Here is a 19,946-nt window from a genome sequence, read left to right on the forward strand (position 1 = left end):
CCTAATAAACACATTTTTTCATGCCGTTTTGACTGCTGAGCCCATTTTTGCAAGCAGTTTCTTCTAACATAATGTTGTTTTGTATGTTATTTTCGCTCATATATTCATTTTTATGCACACTTTCCCCTAAGATTTTGTCTTCCTGAACTTGGTTGGAGAACTGCATCATTTGGACAAGTGCAAATTTCAAAATGGCTACATTTCAGCTCTTTTTTTCCAGAAAACACAAATTTGATAGATTCAGGTCTAAATGTGAACTGAATAGAATTTCCTCCCCCCATTCCCAATTAGGACCAACTTTCAAAAAAAAACCACGCTTGTGTGCAAATTTCGAGATCCTCAGAACTCTTCTTTAGATTAGGATGCTGTAAAGTTTTTGGCAGTTAAAAAAAGCCTAAAAAAGGGAACGGATACCATAGGAAAAGCACTATGTATAAAAGACTAAGGTTAGAAAACCTGACACATGTTGGCGATATGGTTTTGGATTCCTGCATTGAGCAAAGGGTTGGACTCGATGGCCTTATTGTGATTCTATGATTCTATATGCATTACAATCGCATCATGTTCAATGTCTTAGGCCAAACATCCAAAGGATGCCAGAACTTAGAAGCCAGACCTCAGTGGTGGCCCGCAAGACTGCTTTGGCCAGAACACACACCTTTCATTCTGTGTGGCGTCAGGTGCGGAGCAGGTCCAGGCGTGACTGCCTGCTAAAAGCAGAGTTTGCAGGCACTGCCAAGCAGATGCCTGGTGGCATCTGAAAAGCCATGCTCCTTCGCGGGAAAAGGGGGCAATTTGACATCACTGCAATGCCTTGCCCCTCCATCAACGTTGATCGGTGGAGCAGGGGAGGGCAGGATCTGACCCACCGGCCAACCTCAGCCCCAAAAAGATTGATTTACAGCACAGTCCTGTATGTATATACTATGAACGCAAGTCCCGCTCAGTGGGGCTCACATGAAACGGGGTCCACAACTGCACCCGTCAATCGTAAATGGACAAGAGATACTGACTCAAGCAGAGCGTTTATTGCATTCGAGCAAACCAGGGCTCGTCAGGGATATAAAAATATATAGCAGCTATCCACAACCAGGTTCAAGTGCTTCAGCTTTTGTTTCATGGAAAAGGCTTCTGCGAGGGATCCTTCAAATGATCCTCTGCGCCCATGTGATGGAGGCACAGGAGATCCAATCCGGCAGCCCCAGATTCGGCGCAAGGCCCTGCCTGTCTCTTCCACTTGTCCCTGAGGGAGGACAACCGGTACACGGCATAGAAGATGAAGAAGACAATGGGCCCCACACAGAACAGGGTCACCACGACCAGGACGAGAAGGTGCTGGTGTCCCCGAGCAGGCTGGCCTCTGCGGGAGGAGGACAGGTGCGGCAGACAGATGCGGGAGGCCTCACTGAAAGTGCTGAAGGGTGGGCAGGTGGTGCAATTGTGCACCGTCCCTCCCTGGCAGGTGTAGCAAGATGGGTGACAAGCAGCACAGGACTGGATGGCATGGGGTGTCCCGTCAGGGTCAAGGGAGGGCCGGGAGAGGGTGTAATATCTAGGAGGGCAATAGGACAGGCAGCGGTGCTGGAAGGCATAGAAGGGACCAGTGCATTCTGGGAAGAAGAGAGAGAAAGGTTAGCAGGATAGCACTGTTCATGGCTACTAGCCACAATGGCTACACTCTGCCTCCACTGTTGGAGGCAGGATGCTTCTGAGTATCAGTTGCTGGGAACCACAGAAGGGGAGAGTTGCTGTTGCACTCAGGTCCTGGTTGGCCACTGTGAGAAGAGGATGCTGGACTCGATGGCCCCTCTTTGGCCTGATCCAGCCTCAGGCTCTTCTTTGGTTCTCTCCTAGCGCGGTGGAAGAACTCATGGGGCAAGGCAGGTTAGGAGTTTCAGCACCATGGGCAGCTCCTAGCAAGCAAGTTGCTCTGAGGTATTTCAGCACCATGGACAGTTCCCAGTGAGCAAACAGCACTAATACTAGATTAGAGGAGCCATTGGCTTTATCCAGCAGCTGCCGTCTCCTGTCCTTATGAACTAAAAGATGAACTAAAATCTATAGATAAGGCTGAGGTCTATTCATTTCAGTGGGCCTACTCTGAGTACAACTTAGACAGATACAACCCTTTGTTTTTTTCCCCCAAAAGTCCATTTTTGGTGACTGGTCCTCCCAACATCAAGTAGCTCTTTCTAGTTGGATACAAAAAAAGTCTGTCTCTTGCCACTGGGGGCAAGGGGGATGGATGCAACTCACCCAGGCATGTCCCAACTGCGTCTCGCCTCACACACTTGCTCACCGCCGAGGCCACAGCCGCTCTGGCTGTCATATCCTCATTCGTCCCGTACAGTTTTAACACAAAGTGGTCGAGGAATCCTTTGTAATGGGACAGAAGAACCCCCCTCAAATCATCAAATCATTGTGAGTGTACAGAAAGACAGAAAATGTTGCAAAATCAGTGAGAACCACACTCACATCACAGAACCTAGGGCAACCTACCTCACAGGGTTGTTGTGAGGGTGAAATGGGGAGGGGAAAACCATGTACGCACCCTTGAGCTCCTTGGAGGAGGAAAGGTGGGAAAGAAATGTAAGAAATTAATAAATAAGTGCATTCGGATGGCTGCTGTAAAGAGACAGCTGCAACTGGGGATCAAACTTCGGACTTTCTGCATGCAGAGCAGATGTTCTCCCACTGAGCTATGACCCTTCCCCCATTCTTCCCTCACCGCCCCCCAGGTTTTCCTGTTCCCCCTTCCCCATAGACATGTAGCATTCTGTGGCCACTGACCATGCCCAGTCCTCAACCATGCTGTTTCTGGGACTTCCTTCACCCCTCCCTTTTTTGGGACCATTTCAAGAAGGAGTGGAAACAGGGACATTCCATACTGCAACATTTTGTTGCAGGGCCCGCTGGCCCTGTCTAAAACTGACCAGATTGTCCACTCTAACTTCCAATGCAAACTACCAAAAGGTTTTGTCAAGGGAGAGCAATGTCACTCTGGGCCTATGAAAGAATCAAGGTCTACGGCAACTCCCCCCCATTCCCCCCCCCAGGAAATGCATTATTGTTTTCCTGTCTTTGTTGGACAAAAGCAGATCCACAATTCTGAAGAAAGGAGTTAGTGCTAAGAAGCCCTGTTGACGTCTATTTCTTGGGGGGGGGGAACTATTCAAGTTACTAGCCCTCAAGGTAACATCTGACAGAAAGTGTCACGCAAGAAGAGGGAACTGGGCGTGCGTGTAAACCAGTTAGCCACGGCCTAAGCGGGGCAGAGGAGGTTGCTAAGCTTACCAGTGTTGTATGCATCCCCCTTGTTTTCAAGCAGAAGGGTCCAAACGCCCTGAGGGTTCTCGTCCCAATAGTGCGTGGACATGAAGGACCAGTCCCTGTAACCCTTGCTGCTGGTGTCGTGAGGCCTAGAGGGGAAAGGCAAGAAAGCTGCCCTGAAAAATATGCGAGGGTTTCCCATCATGCACAATTTGCAATGTGAGATTTATCAAGATTAAATGGTATGCATTTCCCACTAAACTACAGGTGTGTATGCATTAATTTTGTTTAGCCAAAAATTGCTTTGCAAAACTGGAGAAGTGCGTCACCTGAAGGATGACTGCATTCCAATCTGCATTATTGCAATAACAACAATAACAACAAAGTATTAGTCTCTTGTTACCTACATTTAAAAACATATCTGAATTATACCATGGGGAAAAAAAAGAAAAAATCCTATACAACACTAACATTTTTTTACAAGACGCAAAAAATTCATAAAACATGCATGGCCCACCCCGTAACAGCCATAGGATGCTTGGGCTGCACCCTAACAATAAAACAGAATCAGCTCAGTCCATCAAAGAAGGGGGAGGGAGATAAGTCTTTACCTGGCGCTGAGAAGGTGTCTTTGAAGGTGCCAGGAGGACCTTGCTGGGGAGAGCATCCCACAGATTAGGAACCAGCACTGAAAAGGCCCTCCCCCTTGTCACCACCACCCCGAGACTCCCTCTAAGGAGGGACCCAGAGAAAGGCTTTAGATGATCTAAGGCAGGAATGGGGAACCTTTGCCCCTCTAGATGTTTGTTGATTCATTAAACTGATCTCCCGTCCTTCTTAGAAGGAACTCAGGGTGGCAAATAAGTGACAAAACGCCCAAAACACATTTAAAGCATCATAAAATCAAAACATCTTTAAAATATCTTTAAAAACACAACAAATCCTTAAAAACCATCTTAAAGACAAAACATGTTTAAATTTTTTTTGGGGGTGGGAATATTTAAAAACATCTGAGAACCAATTCCAGCACAGATGCTGACATTTCTGCACGCCAGTTCCCATTAGCCCCAGCAAGCGTGGCCATCGACTAGGGAGGATGCGAGTTGCTGTTCAGCGACATCTGCAGGGGCCAAAGGTTCCCAATGCCTCGCTTCAGGGATCCAGGCAGGTTCAGCTGTGAATTAATTAGGACAGTTCAGCTTGGAAACGTGAACTGAGCCAATAACTGTCAGGTATGCCACCTCACACACACGCACACATGGAAAGCAAAGGGAATTCCACCTGACAGCCACCAGAGTTGACTTTGTTCCCATTGGGCTGGTCAGCGAGATGACTAAATCTCCTCGCCGACTGTAACGGAGAGTGAGCTGGGCCTGGACATGCTCCAGAGAATGGATGGTCTTGCTTTTCCCAAGGCCGGCGCAGGAGACGTTTTTGGAGATGGAAAGCCTCGAACCCAGCACCCTGCCAGAAAACAGGGAGAGAGAGGAGTGGGGAAAGAGGTGGAGTTCTTACAGCAGGGTTGAGGGAACCTTTCTTGAGCAAGAGAGATGCATTCCCACGCTAGCGATGGAAAGACCTGCCAATTTTGGTTCTTTGTTTCTTACTTTTCCAATATTCAGTTCTCCACACTGCTGCAGCAATTTGCAATTTTTTTAAAAAAAATCCTCATGAAAATTCTCCAGCATTTCAGGGGGATTTTCTCCAAATAAGCACATTTTTGTGGGCGGTTTTGACTACCGTTTTTGCAAGCCATTTCTTGTCAAATGATGCATTTGTGCACGTATCATCACTCACAGACTCATTTTCATGCACACTCTCGCCTATCACGTGCATTTTTGTAAACGTTGGTTGGCGAACTGCATTGCAGAATTCAAATAAGTACGGATTTCGAAGGAGGGCTGCCTTTCGGTTCTCCGAATGTTTCGGAAAGTGTGAATTCGATAGAATTGGCTTGCAACGCGAACAGAGTTGAATTTCCCGCTACTCCACACAGAGAACCTTCTGTGGGGCATGTCCCAGTGATGGTTGGGATCAGAAACCAAAGTGGGCAGGGGAACCGGTGCGAATCTTACCTTCCTATATTAACCTGATTGGATTTATTAGTCACTTCCCTACAAGCGACTTAATTGTTATAAGACCTAAAGGCTGCATCTACACCATCCATTTAAAGCACCAGGCTTCCCCAAAGTATCCTGGGAACTACAGTTCACCTCTCACAGAGGGCTGCATTCAACTAAGGCCAGCTCAGAGCCAACCCACTGAAATTAAGGAACCTAAGTTAGTCTGGTGCACCTGATTGGGGGTGGTATGTCTACAGGCGGGTGTGGTCCCTTACACTGGCTTGTCGACAACTTTGACAAAGCATTTCCTCTGGGACTGCGTCGTATTCCACTCCTTGGCCAGATCCAACAGCCGCCCGGCATCTAAGAGGCCGTATCCGTAATAGTGACTCACTGAACGAACAAGAAAGAAACACAGAAGTGAAATTCCGCTCCAGAAACCCTCCGAAGAATTGAGAGAGGTCTCGCAGCTCACTTGCAAAGGCAGGGGACAGGGAAGCGGAGCCCTTCTAGGTGTCGCTGGACAATGCTTGCCATCAACCCTGATCACTGGCCATGCCGGCTGCTGGGAATTGTGGTCCAACAAGCACAGGCGCAACAGACAGAAAGGCGGCCTATTTCTTCCCTCACCGATCCCTTCTTTAGTAATCCATTTTTTGTAAACATCGTCAGCTGGAGAACCGCATTCCAAATTCAGGGATGTGCGAATTTCAAAGGAGTGGCTGAGTTCCGGCTCTCGTATAGTTTCGGGAAATGTGAATTTGATCAATTCGGCTTGAAATGCAAACTGAATCAAATTCCTCCCCTGCCCCAGGGGTAATCCATGCAGGTGCAGCCTCTACCATGTAAAAGCAGTACAACCCCGCCCCCCAGGGCAGCTCACCTTTGCGCCCCACTCCATTCACAGCCCAGTCGTCTGCCTGGAGGTGGGCTGGGCTGGAGGCCCTCACCACAAGATGCTGCATGTCACGCCAGGTCAGGGCTGGGCTATAGACACAGAGATGCACGTGAGAGGACAGCTGATGCTTCTGATGTAGAAATGCCTCCCCAACATCACGATAAGCCTGTTTTTAAATGCCTCCATATTTCAGTTCGGGAGCGTCTTTCAAAAGGAAGCTACCTTCTACCAAGTCAGACCATATAGCTCAGTATAGTAATACTAATCCTTTTATCATCTTATATTTTGTTTAATTGTATTTTGCTTTCATTGTGTCTTATATGTTTTGTGATTTTATTATTATGATGTATGTATTTTATCCTATTGTTTACCGCCCTGAGAGCTACTTGCTATGGGCGGTATATAAATGCAACAAAATAAATAAATAAATAATATAGTGCACACTAACCAGCAGCAGCAGTGGCTGTCTGGGATATCAAACAGGGGATATTCCCAGCCCTATCTGAAGATGCTACTGGGGGCTGAACTGGGGACTTTCTACATGCAAAGCCACTGAATACCACTGAGTGAGGGGCTTTCTTGTAAAGATAAGTTTATTTATTTGTGTATTTAGAAGCCACCCCTTTCATAGATTTACATCGTGGTGGTTTACAACAATAAAATTTGAAAACCAACCAAACCATCATTAAAAAGAATAATGAAAGCGTCAATAAATACTGCACCAAATGGGGGGGGGGATATGTTAAAAGTCCTGACTCAAGAGTTCAATTTTCAAAAGACCCCTGAAAGAAAGGAGGGGTGGTTCTTGCCAAACCACTCTTGGGAGGGAGCCCCGCAGGGTGGAGCCTGCCACACTAAAGGCTAGGGGCCAGCCGAACCTCGGGGGCATGTGGGGAACCACTAAAAGTGCCCCATCAGAAGATCTTGTGGATCGAGATGGAACATGAGGAGTCAGACGGTCCTTAAGGTACTTTGGACCTAAGTTGTTTAGGGCTCTGTGAATTAACAAAAGTACCTTGAACCTGGCCTGGCAGCAAATTGGCAAGTATGATTCTAGTCCTCATGGTCCTGAGTAAAGAGCTGATTAAAATAGGAGCATAAGACACTGCTTTATACCGAGTCAGGCGACTGGTCCATGTGGCTCAGTACTGTCTAGCTTTTGGACACATGAAGCGATATAAAAATCCAAAAAAAGGGAACTAGTTTTCCTTTGCACTGAAACACAGGAAGCAAGTTCAAGCCGAATGAAATGTCTCCCCCAAATCCCCACCCCTTCTTACTTGGCCTCCAAAGCGAGGGCAATCATGCCTGCCGCGAGAGGAGCGGAGGCGGACGTGCCAGTATGTCCACTCGTGCAGGTGTGCCGCAAGTCTGTCGTCACCTGAAAGGGGAAAGGGAGCTGTCAGAAAAAAGGTGCAACGACTACAGTAAAGGTGCACAGATGCCTCAGACACCCTCCCGTCGTCTCCCCCTGCTCCATGTGTGTCCTCTGTACACCCCAGAGCTGGCTCTGGGTCATCAGCTACTCAAGGACACTGGAAAAAGTTCAACGTGTGGCTATTTCCTTGAACCGCCAGCAGGTGGTGGTTTACGCTTTACATAAAAATCGGCTGTACAAAAAAAATGCTCTGGCTGAAGGAAGCAGGAGTCGTTCGACAGCCTTTTTACCAGAGAGGAAAGGAAGAGATGGGGCGTATGCGATTGGTTTGATCCCTGCCTCTTAAGGATGGGGGAGAAATTTGGTGCAGTTTGCAATTAAAGATGAAGCGACCCAATCAGCATGTTCTGGAACAATATGCAAACTGAAACGCAGCCCTCCTTCGAAATTTGCACTCCCCTCCCAAATTTTGCAATGCGGTCCTCAGGCCAAATCCTGTGTACAAAAAGGCACAGACTAGGGGAAGTGTGCCTGGAAAGGCATAAATTAGCAGGGGCAACACACAAAAAGGCATTATTCTTGGGGAAACGGCTGTGCAAAACTGTGTGGAACAGGCAAAAATTAAGGACTAGAAACATGGGTGGTTTAACTTGTCATTTTGGCAGATTCGCCCATCCTTACTCCTGAGCACTGGGATTCCTATACAGAACCTCTCTAAACTGGGCCTCTAAATTGCCGTTGCATTTCCCACAACCTTAAGGACTAGAAATATGGCTATTATACTTCTTGTTTCAATAGATCCACCCGTCCTCACTGCCTGCCCTGAGCTCCCTCCACCCTCGCCAAAGGAGCCAGAGCAAAAAGACTCTCACAATCTGCTTTTCGCCTTTCACCCCGCTGCTGTAGGTGGTGGTGAGGGTGGAGGCACAGGCTTCGTTGTACCAGGGCACCCTGCCTTGCTCAGTTGTGCTCCCCACGGATAAGGTATAGATGCTGTTGGTGTAGCCATCGCAGTTGCAGTTGTCGTTGCGAAGGCCACCGTTCCCCGAGGCCCAAACAAACAGGGAGCCTAGCCCTTGACGGCCCTGCGGGAGAAAAGGATGATGGGAATCTGGCCCAGCCAATCAGCACCACAGAATATGGACTAATGGTCTGATTGGAGAGGTACCCTTGGCTAACCAACCCCCCCCAGCCTTCATGGGGAAGGGGCCATAGCTCAGTGGTAGAGCATCTGCTTTGCATGCAGAAGGTTTCAGGTTCAATCCCCAGCACCTCGAGGTAGGACTGGCGAAGATTTCATGCCTGAAATCCTAGAGAGCCACTGCCAGTCAGTGTCAACAGTACTCAGCTAGATGGACCAGTTGTCTGACTCAGTAGAAGGCAGCTTCCAATGTTCCTGTTTAAAATCAGTCCTTTTCTCAGAACCATGAGAACTGGAATCTTAAGGCTGTAAATCTAACTAAGAGCAGACACATGGAAATCATCGCACCTGCATTAGGGTTGTTTCCAACTACAGTCAAAATGGACCCATTAAAATGAATGAATTTTGGTTAGTTGTGCCCATTTCAACGGGTCTACTCTAAGCAGGACCAATAATGGGTACAACTGTAATTTAATTTTGGGGGGAAGGAGTCTAAGAACATCAGAAAAGCCCTGCTGGATCAGGCCAGTGGCCCATCTAGTCCAGTACTGGAGCCGCTTGCTCACTAGGAGCTATCCACGGTGCTGAACCAACTACCCTCCTTTGCCCCATGAGCTCTTCCACACCACCAAACATAAGGGCTCTGCTGGACCAGGCCAGTGGCCCATTTAGTCCAGCATCCTGTTCTCACAGTGGCCAATCAGCTGTCTATTACAGGAAGTCCACCAGCAGGACCTGCGAGCAAGAGGACTCTCCTCCTCCTGCGGTTTCCAGCCTCTAGAATTCAGAAGCATACTGCCTGTGTCCATAGAGGCAGAGCACAGACCATCATGGCTAGTAGCCATTGATAGCCTTATCCCCAGGGATTTGTTTAATCCTCTTTAAAGCCATCCAGGCTGGTGGCCATCACAGCCTTCTCTAGGAGCAAATTCCATCCTTTAACTCTGTGCTGAGTGAAGAACTTTCTTTCGTCTGTCCTGAATCTTGCAACATTTAGTTTCACTGGATGGCCATGAGTTCCAGTGTTAAGAGGAGGGAGAAAAACTTTTCTGTCATCTTTCTCGTGTCGTGCATCATTTTATACACCTCTATCATGTTGCCTCCGACTCGCCTTGTCTCTAAAAGAAAGAGCCTGAAATGCTGCAACCTGTCCTCACGAGGATCTTAGCTCAGCGGTCAGGTTGCTGTGACAGCGCGTCACAAACGGAGGATCCAAGAGACAAAAGCGGCAGCGCTCTTTTGGCAGAGAGGGCCAAACCTTACGTTTGCGACGCCTTTATGGAAGGCTTCCGAGGCCAGCATCCCGGGCCCGTCCACCGTCTTCCCATCGTCCTCGGGACCCCAGCTGGCACTGTAGATGTCGATGTGCTGAGGGCGGAGACTGAGGGACTGAGCCTCGACAATATCCGTCACCGTCCCGTCAAGCATCCTCACCCCTGGGAGGAAAACAGTGGGTCGCTGTGCCAGATCCCCCAGTCTGCAGTCCGCTTTACAAACCCTTCTGCTTTCCCCGTTACCTGCACAGGCTACAACAGACCCTCACATAGCCCCTTTCCACCCTTACTGAGTTTTGGGAAGATATACATATATTGCAGAGTTAAGAAATAACTGGTCTATTAAGACCGGTAGTTGAACAAATCATGAAAGTTGGGGCATCAGGATTCTGGGGTCCTCCTGGAGATGCAACCTGGGCTGTTTCTCCATCACTATCAGCTTGCAGTTTCCCCCCTTTTTTCCCAGGTCTTCCCAGAAACAAGGGTCCACTTGCCCCCAATTTTCACCCGATAGGCGACGCCTGCTCCGCAAACACCATTGTTGGCACTGGCTGCCACCTCCCCCGCACAGCGCGTCCCATGCCTGGAAGAGAAGGCACAGTAAGAGTCAAGGGTGGAACCATCTCCCCATTTCGGTTCTCTTAGCTTCTCGTTTTCCCAGGCTTAAATTCCGTCCTCCACATCTCTGCAGAAATTTGCAATTTATTCATTAAAAAAAAAAAATCCTTGTGAAGATTCATCAGCATTTTAGTGCTAATTTCTTCTAATAAATACATTTTTGGATGCAGTTTTGACCAACGTGCACATTTTTGCAAGCACCTTTTCCTAATATCATGTATCTTGTATGTTATTTCCATGAATATAGTCATTTTTATGTACACTTTCCCTCAATACATGCATTTTTGTAAACATTCTTTGGTTGAAGAACTGCATCGCAAAATTCAGATACATGCAATTGTTTTTTTTTTAAAAATAGGAACTTATTTACATAAATTATGAATATACAAAACATCAAAAAAGAAATCCTCTCTCAAAAATACAAATCATAATAAGGAATTGTAACAACAATAACACTAGAACTAATCAGTTTCCATTTTCTGCTAGCAATCATGTCAATTAACTGGGAAGAAAACCATCTCAAGTCTGTGATTTCCCTATCTGACATTCCAAAACCCACCTATCCATAAAGTCTGTGCCTCTCAGTATCCCTTCCCTCCTACGCACAAAGTGGGTTAACTTAAACGTTACTGCGAGTCCTAAACATTTATCCAGCCATTCATCTTCACTGGGTGGTTGCGCCACTGTCCACCTTCTGGCCTGTATTATATTTGCTGCCACAATCATAATACCAACCAATACCTAAAAATTATTCCGAATATCACCCAGGATAATCTATGCTGTTTGGACCAGGACTGCCACAAGAGGGGGAAAGTGCTGGGGCCCAAATTTTGTCCTCGAGGTTTATTGAAAAAGGACAAACTCACCGATTCTCATCCCAGGCGTTGTAGCGAGGCTGAGGGTCTGGATCATCGTCGTTGAAGTCATAACTTGCCGCGGGATCCTAAAACACACACGAGGGATGAGGCAACTCCAGTTCCCAAGATACAAAACCAGGTAATATGGAGCACCAAACTCGGAGGGAAAGTTTCCAAAGCATCCTCAATTTAACTTGAGTGTCACAGAGGGTAATATTCATTATTTTTTATTAAATGTATGTCCCTCCCTTCCTCCCAGAAGGAGCCCACGGCTGCAAACAAAAACACTAAAAGCACTCTAAAACATCTTTAAAAACAAATTAAAACAAATTATCTTTAAAAACATGTATTTTTTTTTAAAAAAGCATTAAAAACATCTTAAAAAGTAATAGGGACAGTTGTAATGAGCCAGACACCTCCAGCTGTCAAAGCTAAGCCGTGAGCAGCAGTCTGGAGGGAGCCAGAAGCTGGAAATTCAGATCAGCAAAGGAGAACAAGCGAGGACCAAGGAAACGGTGAGCAGAGAGAAGAAGCATCTTGGCTGAGTGGCTGCAGCTACGCTGTTCTCCAAAAGGGCAATGGTCAGCCGTTCCTGTCACCTGTCTCGATTTAACCGTACCTGGTGCCCTCCAGATGTTTGGGACTACAACTCCCATCAGCCCCAACCAGCACAGCCTGAAAGGCACCAGGATGAGGAAGGCTCGTTTCAGCCACATCACTGGAGACTTACACTGCACATAGTTAAAACTGTGGAACTCGCTCACAGAGGAGACAGTGACCGCCACCAGCTTGGGTGGCTTTAAAAGAGGATCAGACAAATTCCTGGAGGATCAGGCTATCAATGGCTATGACGGCTACGCTGAATGCCGGTTGCTGCAAACTGCAGGAGGGGAGAGTTGCTCTTGCGCTCAGGTCCTGCTTGCAGGCTTCCCATCATGGGCACCTGGCTGGCCACTGTGAGGACAGGAGGCTGGACTAGGTGGGCCCCCTTTGGCCTGATACAGCAGGGTGTTTATGTTCTGGTGCAACAGAGGAACAAGGCAGGTTCCAGAACCATGGATAGCTCCTACTGAGCAAGTGGCTCCAGTACTAGACTTGGAGATCTAGCAGGCTCTCCTGAGGTCCTTATGACCTGGCCCGCCTTATTGACAGCCACTTTTCGCTGCCTGTACAGGTTTATGCCTTTCCTACATTTATTTTGAGACAAGGGAATGCCCAGGTGAACATGTCAATTGGGGTTTCTCTCATTTCCCCCCCATGCTCAGTTCAGTTCTCCACATTAGTTTTGACCTATGAGATGGATTGATTCCATCAAGGAAGCCACAGACCTGAACTTACAAGATCTGAACAGGGTGGTTCATGACAGATGCTCTTGGAGGTCGCCGATTCATAGGGTCGCCATAAGTCGTAGTTGACTTGGAGGCACATAACAACAACACCTTTTGCAAGCAATTTCTCCTAACAGGATGCATTTTTGTCTGTTGTTTCAACTCATATATTAGTTGTTACGCACACTTTCCCCAATCTCTGCTATTTGTGTAAACATTGGTCAGTTGGAAAACTGGAGTAAGTGCACACTTCGAAGGAAGGCTGGGTTTTGGTTCACACATAGCTTCCAAGAGTGCCGATTAGGTTAGGTTCACCTCTGAATGCCAACCGAACGACATTTCTCCCGCATCCCTAGAAAAAGAGATCCTGGTCCTACGCACATAGTTGGCCACAAGGTCGGGATGGTCCTTCTCGATGCCGTCGTCCAGGATGCTCACCACAACCCCCGAGCCCGTGAAACCTTGGCTCCAGGCAGTGAGGATGTTGAGATCTGGAAGCACGTCATTGTTCTAAAAGAGAAAAGTTGAAAAGGCTGCAGGAAGCAAGAGGAGGAGGAGACCAGCTCTGCCGTTCCTCTTTGCTCTCAATCCACCTTTTTGAGAGAGAATTCAAGACAGAGCATGGGGAAAGAAAACCTACTTGGGCATCCAGATCCCTAGCGGATTGTGGAAGCAAACTGGAGGGGGAAAAGCCAGAAAAACTGCTTGAACAAGTCATGCAGGATCAGCCACAGCCATCCCGGAAAAGGATGTGGTGGAGAGAGTTAATAGGCCATCTTGAAAATGTTGCAAGTGTACCCTGGGGGGGAAAAAGGCCCCTGCAGGCCTCTCTCCAGTTTGCTGGTTGAAAAGGTACTTTTGTGCAAAGGAGACCTTGATGGCTGGTGGCTACTTGCAGTTATTACAGCTGGATTGGGTAAAGTGGGGGGTGGGGGGGCTTTAGGCTTGAGGGATATAGATAGATAGATAGATAGATAGATATAGATATCTAGATATAGATATCTAGATAGATATATAGATATATATAGATATATACAGATATATAGATAGATATATAGATATATAGATATCTATCTATATCTATATCTATCTATCTATATCTATATCTATCTATCTATATCTATATCTATATCTATATCTATATCTATATCTATATCTATCTATCTAGATATCTATATCTATCTATCTAGATATCTATAGATATCTATCTAGATATCTGTAGATATCTATCTAGATATCTAGATAGATATCTAGATAGATAGATAGATATCTAGATAGATAGATATAAATATCTATCTATAGATATCTAGATATCTATATCTATCTATCTATAGATATCTATATCTAGATATATCTATCTCTAGATATCTAGATATCTAGATATATCTATCTCTAGATATCTATATCTAGATATATCTATCTCTAGATATCTATCTCTAGATATCTATCTCTAGATATATCTATCTCTAGATATATCTATCTCTAGATATCTATCTCTAGATATCTATATAGATTTAAATAGATCCCTGCATTCGGGGAGGAGCCGTAACTCAGTAGTAAAGCGTCTGCCTTGAAGGCAGAAGGTCCCAAGTTCAAGCCCCAATGGCATCTCTAGGCAGAGCTGGGAAGGATCCCTGCCCTGGGCTCCTACTGGGAAAAACAGCAGGATATAAATAAAATAAAATATTTATTTATTACATTTACACCACACCTTTCTTTTAATGATAGAAAACCAAGGCGGCTTACATATGCGTCCCAGGCAGTCTCCCATCCCAAACCTTGCTTAGCTTCAACAGGAAGCTGGCCTCAAGTGCCTTCAGACCATTGCCTGGGACCCTTCAGGGCTGCTGCCAGTCAGTGTAGACAATACTGAGCTTGTCCCAATGGTCTGACTCAGAAGGCGGCACCTTCCCACCCATTCTCCTACCCACCAACATGAGTCGGGTGCCAAGACTTCGTGTTCCAAAGTTAATTGTTAATTTCATGCAGAGGGTGACTCCAGGCCGTCGCTGTTTCAAATCCGGCCGCCTGCCTCACTCTCAGGCAGCTTCCTAGGTTCACAATCAAGGTGCTGCACTCACTCATTCTGTATCTTCTTTCACTCGATTTATGGCTCAGGGTGGAAGAGGGGAAGCTGCCTTATACTGCTCCATCTAGCTCAGTATTGCCTACCCTACACTGACTGGCAGCAGCTCTCTCCAGGGCTCCAGGCAGGAGTCTCTCCCAGCCCTACCTGGAGATGCCATTGGAGACTGAACTGAGGATGTTCTGCATGCCAAACAGGGGCTCTGCCACTGAGCTACGGCCTTCCTCGAATGAGACATTTTTACATGCCACAGAGATTTCCACAAGGGAGGTATTGTTTTTGCATTGAGGATGTAGCTTTGGCAGAAGGGGAGGCGTTTCATTTGAAGGGGTCACGTCTTCCCCAGCTGCTGGAGGGGTCAGCAGAGCCAGCCAGCCAGCCTGACCAGGCCTTTCCCACCACAGCAATTCCATTTCCCCCTGCAACCCATCAGACCTGCACTTGCAAGATTGACCTCGGAGCCTCTTGGAGTTCCTGGCCTACCCGTTCCGGCTGCTTCGCACCCCCCCCCAAGCCCTTGCCTGTGTCCCAGGCCTTTCTTACGCCCCTCACCATGTACCACTGCTTGTGGAACCACGGGTCGGTGGGGACCACTGTTCTCTTCATTCGCCTCTTCAGCGTCTGCTGCTCAAACCAGGGGATCTGAAGCCAAAAATACACACACTTTTTAGAAGCCCAGATGATCGCTTTAGTAGAGGGGCGGGGAACCTTTCTTTTCCTCCTGCCAAGGGGCATATTAACTGATGGGCAATCTGTCAAAGGTTGCATGCAATAGGCAGGGCCAAAGCAAAAAGTGGGTGGAGCCAGAGCCAAGAGTAGGTGGGCCACCCTTTTGCGCTCGCTCTCTCCCTGTACCCCCTCTTCACTCTTCCTCCCCCTTCCTCCCTGTCCAGCAAGCTACTAGGGAGGGGACAGATCACTCTTGCCAGAGCCCCGAACCAATCAGTTGCAGAGGGCTTTTCAAATCCGGCCGAGGGCCGCCATGAAATTAGGCCGAGGGCCGCCATGTTCCCACTCGTGCTTTAGCCACTATGCGTTACCACAGCTCACACCATATGCCCCTCTGGCTTAGCACTCAACAAGGGCAACAATCGTCTCTGGCATCTCCTCCCAGCATCAGTGATATTCAGTGGTAGACTGCCTCTAAACCTGGGGGCTCTATTTAACAGCTGAGGCCAAGCAGTCATTGACACTGGATCTCCTCTGTGAACTTCTCAAACATTCTCCAAGAGCCGGCGTTCACAGTTGACTTAGCTTACCAGAGGCTCTTTCTTCAGACGGATGTGCCAGCCCCAGTGCGGATTCAAGGACCTCTGGGCCACGCCCCTGTGTTTAAGGTGGTAATACGGCTCCCCGGTGATCACCTGCAGCAACGACAGGGAGAAGCAAGAGGTTTGGGTGTTACCTTTGCATCCTGGTCCTCAGCCACGGGCTGGAAAGGCGAGGAAGAAACTTCCACTGGAAGGGAAAGGGTGTCGTTTTAAAAGACAAAGGAAGGGAACAGCAAAATGGGAAATCTGCACGTTAGTCCCAGACTGATTGGAGCCTCCACAGAAATAATTTGTTCGCTTTTGCAGAGCTGAAGCTACAGTTCCCCCCGGTGTGTCTCTGCATGAGTCACCATTCAGAGACTGCTATAAAACCAGAAGGGCCGTGGCGATTTCTGCAAAAATAAATCGTCCCCAATGCCAGGGACAACTGGCTCCATTTTTCTAGCTGCCCCTCCTCATTAAAAAAAAAAGTTGCTTTCTCAATTGACACTGGTTGGTGGCTTATTTATTTAGCATTCATAGCCAGCTTTTCTGCCTTAAAAAAAATTGGCACGGTTAGCTCTGGGTTTCCCCATTAGGAGCCAGCACTTATTGATCTGCTTTTATGGGTCTTATGGGCATGATGCATTTTTAATGTATGTGGTCTTAATATCCAAAAGCCACCCTGGCTTTAAGAAGGACATGGTATGAATCTTTTAAAGGAAAAAAGCAATGGTGCTGCACGGTAATGAGACCTAGCTCTGATTTGCCTATCCTGAGGGCCACGTGGAATCCTGATTCATTCAACCATGAAAGGATCCACTTTTCTACAGCATGATTTGCTCCTAATAAACACCGTCTCTCTGCACGATTCGTTTCTCCAAGTGTGTCTGATCAGCCTCTCCTGAGGGTGGGCAATTGGCCCTTACACATAAACCTTTTCAGATGGGCATGCAGACCAATATCCTTAGCATCTCCAGGCAGGGCCAGGGCGGGCTCCCTGCCTGAAACCCTGGAGAGCTGCTGGCAGTCAGGGTAGACAGTAGTGAGCTAGATGCACCCAATGGTCTGACTCAGTATAAAGCAGGTTCCTGTGTACAGAAAAGAGCCGTTACCCATCGAAAAAAGGACAGCGTTCTGCATATGTTCAGAGTCAGTTAGTGCATAACCCTATTCTACACTGAACACTCCCAAGAATACATTTTCTACACCTTAAAGACAAACACACTACCACACAATACAACGATGGCCTCCAGGGATCAGACAAATTTATGGAGATGTCTATCAACGGCTATTAGCCATCATGGCTAAATGGGAACACCATATTCAGAGGCAGTCTACCTCCAAGTAGCAGTCAGTCAGTCAAATTTATTTGCCAGAAACCACTGGTCATCACAAAAAAAGCCGCAGATGGAACAGACATATATTTTAGCACATGGGACCACGTTGCACATTCAAATTCTGTCTGATCTGCTGGGCTGCTAAGGCAAGCACAGAAAAGTTATACGACGTGTATTTATCCATATCAATCAGCAAATAACAGATTTTGCTCTGTATTATTCAAGAAAGAGACCCTCTAGACTACCAGACGGTGGAAAACATTCAACAGGGAGAGCTGTACAAGCTGCTTGGGGGCTTCCTGATGGCATTAATCTGGCTGAATCGAGCCTCAGTCCAGGGGCAGCGTACCAGATGCCCAGAACAAATGACAGGGCAGGGCTGTTGTGTCTCTTCAGAAACAGAGGATGATGGAGCCAATGGGCGTTTGGTAGGATCTAGCAAGGCTTTTTCCAGAGAAAGACACTCTGCCTATGCTCAGAGGCTACTCAACCAGACTTCTTCAGTAATTAAAACAAGGCTGGCCTAATGGGGAGAGCTGCGCAAGCTGCTGGTGGGCATCCTTGATGCCATTAATGTGGCTGAAGCGAGCTTCCCGGTCCAGGGGCAGCGTACCAGATGCCCAGAACAAATGACGGGGCGGGGCAGTTGCATCTGCTCAGAAACAGGATGCTGGAGCAGGTGGGCCTTTGGCAGGCTTGTCCCCAGGAAAGGCACTCTGCACATGCTCAGAGGCTACTCAGCCAGACTCCTTCAGTCGTAAAAGACAGTCGGCCTCCCCTAGTCCTTGCTCCAGAGAGAGCAAGCTCTGCCCCTGTTTCTCTAGGGAAATGGCTGCTGGCCTCCTGCGGCCCAGGCAGGCGCCCTCCGCCCTCACCTGGCCCAGGTAGAGCAGCCCATGCCTGCGGGCCAGGCGCTGCGCCGCCGGGGCTCCTGAGGGGACGCGCACCGCCCAGCTGCCCAGGTAGACGCGCAGGGCTGCGCGGGCGACGCCGCCCCAGAGGAGCAGGAGCCAGAGCCCCAGCCCCGCAGCGCCCTTCATGGCGGCCCTCGAGCAAACAGCGCGGCCTAGCGCCCTCTCGCCAAGCCTGGGGCTCGTCTATTCACTCTGCGCCCGCCTCGGGAGACCAAGAGCGGGCTTCCCGCGCTCCGCGTGCTCGGAGGCGCCGGGTCGTCATGGTAACGGGAAGCCGACGGAGGGCGTGGGAACTACGAATCCCATGGGGCCGTGAGCGAACGGGCCAGCGCGGGGGAAAGGAGGGCTGGGGCAAGATCTGCTGGGAACGGTAGTTTTCTGCCCGACCGCTGGCGAAGTGAGAGGAAGCTCGCCTCAGCCGCGCTAACCCATGCCTGTTTTTTAGTTGAGTTTATAAACAGTGCAGATATTTTTTAAACACACACACTGTTTATTTTTATGTATGTATTTGTTACTTTGTCTCACCGTTCGTCCAAGGAGCTCAAAGGGGCATCCTTGTTTTATATACAACCTGATGGTTTTGAAAACAGCATAGCACACTTCCACTTTTTTTAAAAATGCAAAAAAGTGGTCTACAATTATAAAATTGAGAGGGCGCAAGAGAGCCTCTGCCCATCTGCAGAGGGCCTGGCACCAATGAACAAACACCAGCGAAGGGGGGAGAGGCAAGATTTCTCGCTCAAAGGGAATATATTGTTCTACAGGGTTGGTTTTTTTTTTTAATGTGTCTTCTCTCAAGGGACCTCATTTCCTCCTCCTGCCCTCATGTCTACACACATGCATATCTCAGGGTTGAGCCTCAATATTACCTGAAGCCAGGACAGAGATCAGCTCTGAAGATCCTGTTTGATATGATTAGTATTAATCACTCCGAGGTAGATATCGAAGTTCAGTTCCCACCCTCTGCAGTGAAACGGATTGCAGGCCTGGGAGGGTTGCACGCTTTGGAGAGGCCCCACAGCTCAGTGGTCGAGCACATTCTTTGCACGCGGAAAAGCCCCGGATTCAGTCCTCGAGCACAGCCCTTTGGAAGGACATAGCCCAGTCAAAGGCAGCTGCTTTGTGTCCCTCTGAAATTACTTGCCCAATAACAATGAAAAACAAAAGTGAGAGCTGCAACAAAGTGCTGCAGCATGAATGCGCCAGGTCAGGGTTCTGGCCAGCCGGCCGTGCCTTGCGTAGTGCTCCATTCCATTCCCCCCCTCCCCGCATTTGTGGCCACTGTCATCACTGAGCTGTTAGGGGGGGATTTTGCCCACTTAGGCCTCCCGCTTTGTGCTTCTGCAATCCTTGGGGTTTCCCTGCTATTGCCGACATCTCCCTCTTCTGCACACGTGGTGCAGATCCACACCTCCGAACTGCGGTTTCCCCCTCAGATTAACGCCCGCCTGCCAGGGCAGACTAGCTCTCTGCACGTCCTCAGAGGCGCTCTCGTCTCCCCTCGAAGGGCGCCTCCTCCTCTTGGCCTG

At 48.3% G+C, this 19,946-nt stretch overlaps 1 protein-coding gene across 4 annotated transcripts; it reads right to left on the minus strand.

The window, feature by feature from the left end:
* Positions 1-1,008: 1,008 nt before the first annotated feature.
* Positions 1,009-19,938, minus strand: PCSK4 (proprotein convertase subtilisin/kexin type 4). Of its 4 annotated transcripts, XM_061601939.1 has the most exons (16): positions 19,829-19,938; positions 19,287-19,501; positions 16,173-16,277; positions 15,466-15,555; positions 13,209-13,337; positions 11,509-11,585; positions 10,519-10,607; positions 10,014-10,186; positions 8,482-8,694; positions 7,512-7,612; positions 6,217-6,320; positions 5,609-5,726; positions 4,552-4,734; positions 3,295-3,419; positions 2,257-2,376; positions 1,009-1,610 (listed from the first exon to the last, which is right to left on the minus strand). In XM_061601939.1, exons 4-16 carry the CDS (start codon positions 15,517-15,519, stop codon positions 1,117-1,119), a joined length of 1,980 nt encoding a protein of 659 aa, XP_061457923.1. In that variant the 5' UTR covers positions 15,520-15,555; positions 16,173-16,277; positions 19,287-19,501; positions 19,829-19,938; the 3' UTR covers positions 1,009-1,116. The 4 variants fall into 4 exon arrangements, with proteins under 4 accessions (XP_061457923.1, XP_061457922.1, XP_061457920.1 ...); XM_061601938.1 differs by having other exon boundaries at positions 19,287-19,938; XM_061601936.1 differs by lacking the exons at positions 19,287-19,501; positions 19,829-19,938 and adding an exon at positions 18,379-18,691.
* Between the last annotated feature and the right edge of the window lie 8 nt (positions 19,939-19,946).

This window comes from Rhineura floridana, chromosome 18, assembly GCF_030035675.1.
Source record: "Rhineura floridana isolate rRhiFlo1 chromosome 18, rRhiFlo1.hap2, whole genome shotgun sequence".
NCBI lineage: Eukaryota > Metazoa > Chordata > Lepidosauria > Squamata > Rhineuridae > Rhineura > Rhineura floridana.

Bases quoted from the DNA above. Each gene is read 5' to 3' on its own strand.
- PCSK4 (XM_061601936.1), bottom strand. From the start codon at position 18,543: ATGAAGGGCGCTGCGGGGCTGGGGCTCTGGCTCCTGCTCCTCTGGGGC. The intron at 13,338-15,465 runs GTGAGGGGCGTA...TTTCTCTTTTAG, and splicing joins TCCACAAGCAGTGGTACATG to AACAATGACGTGCTTCCAGA. The intron at 3,420-4,551 runs GTGGAATTCCCT...TTTCCCCTCTAG, and splicing joins TCAACTCTGGTGGCTGTCAG to GCCTCACGACACCAGCAGCA.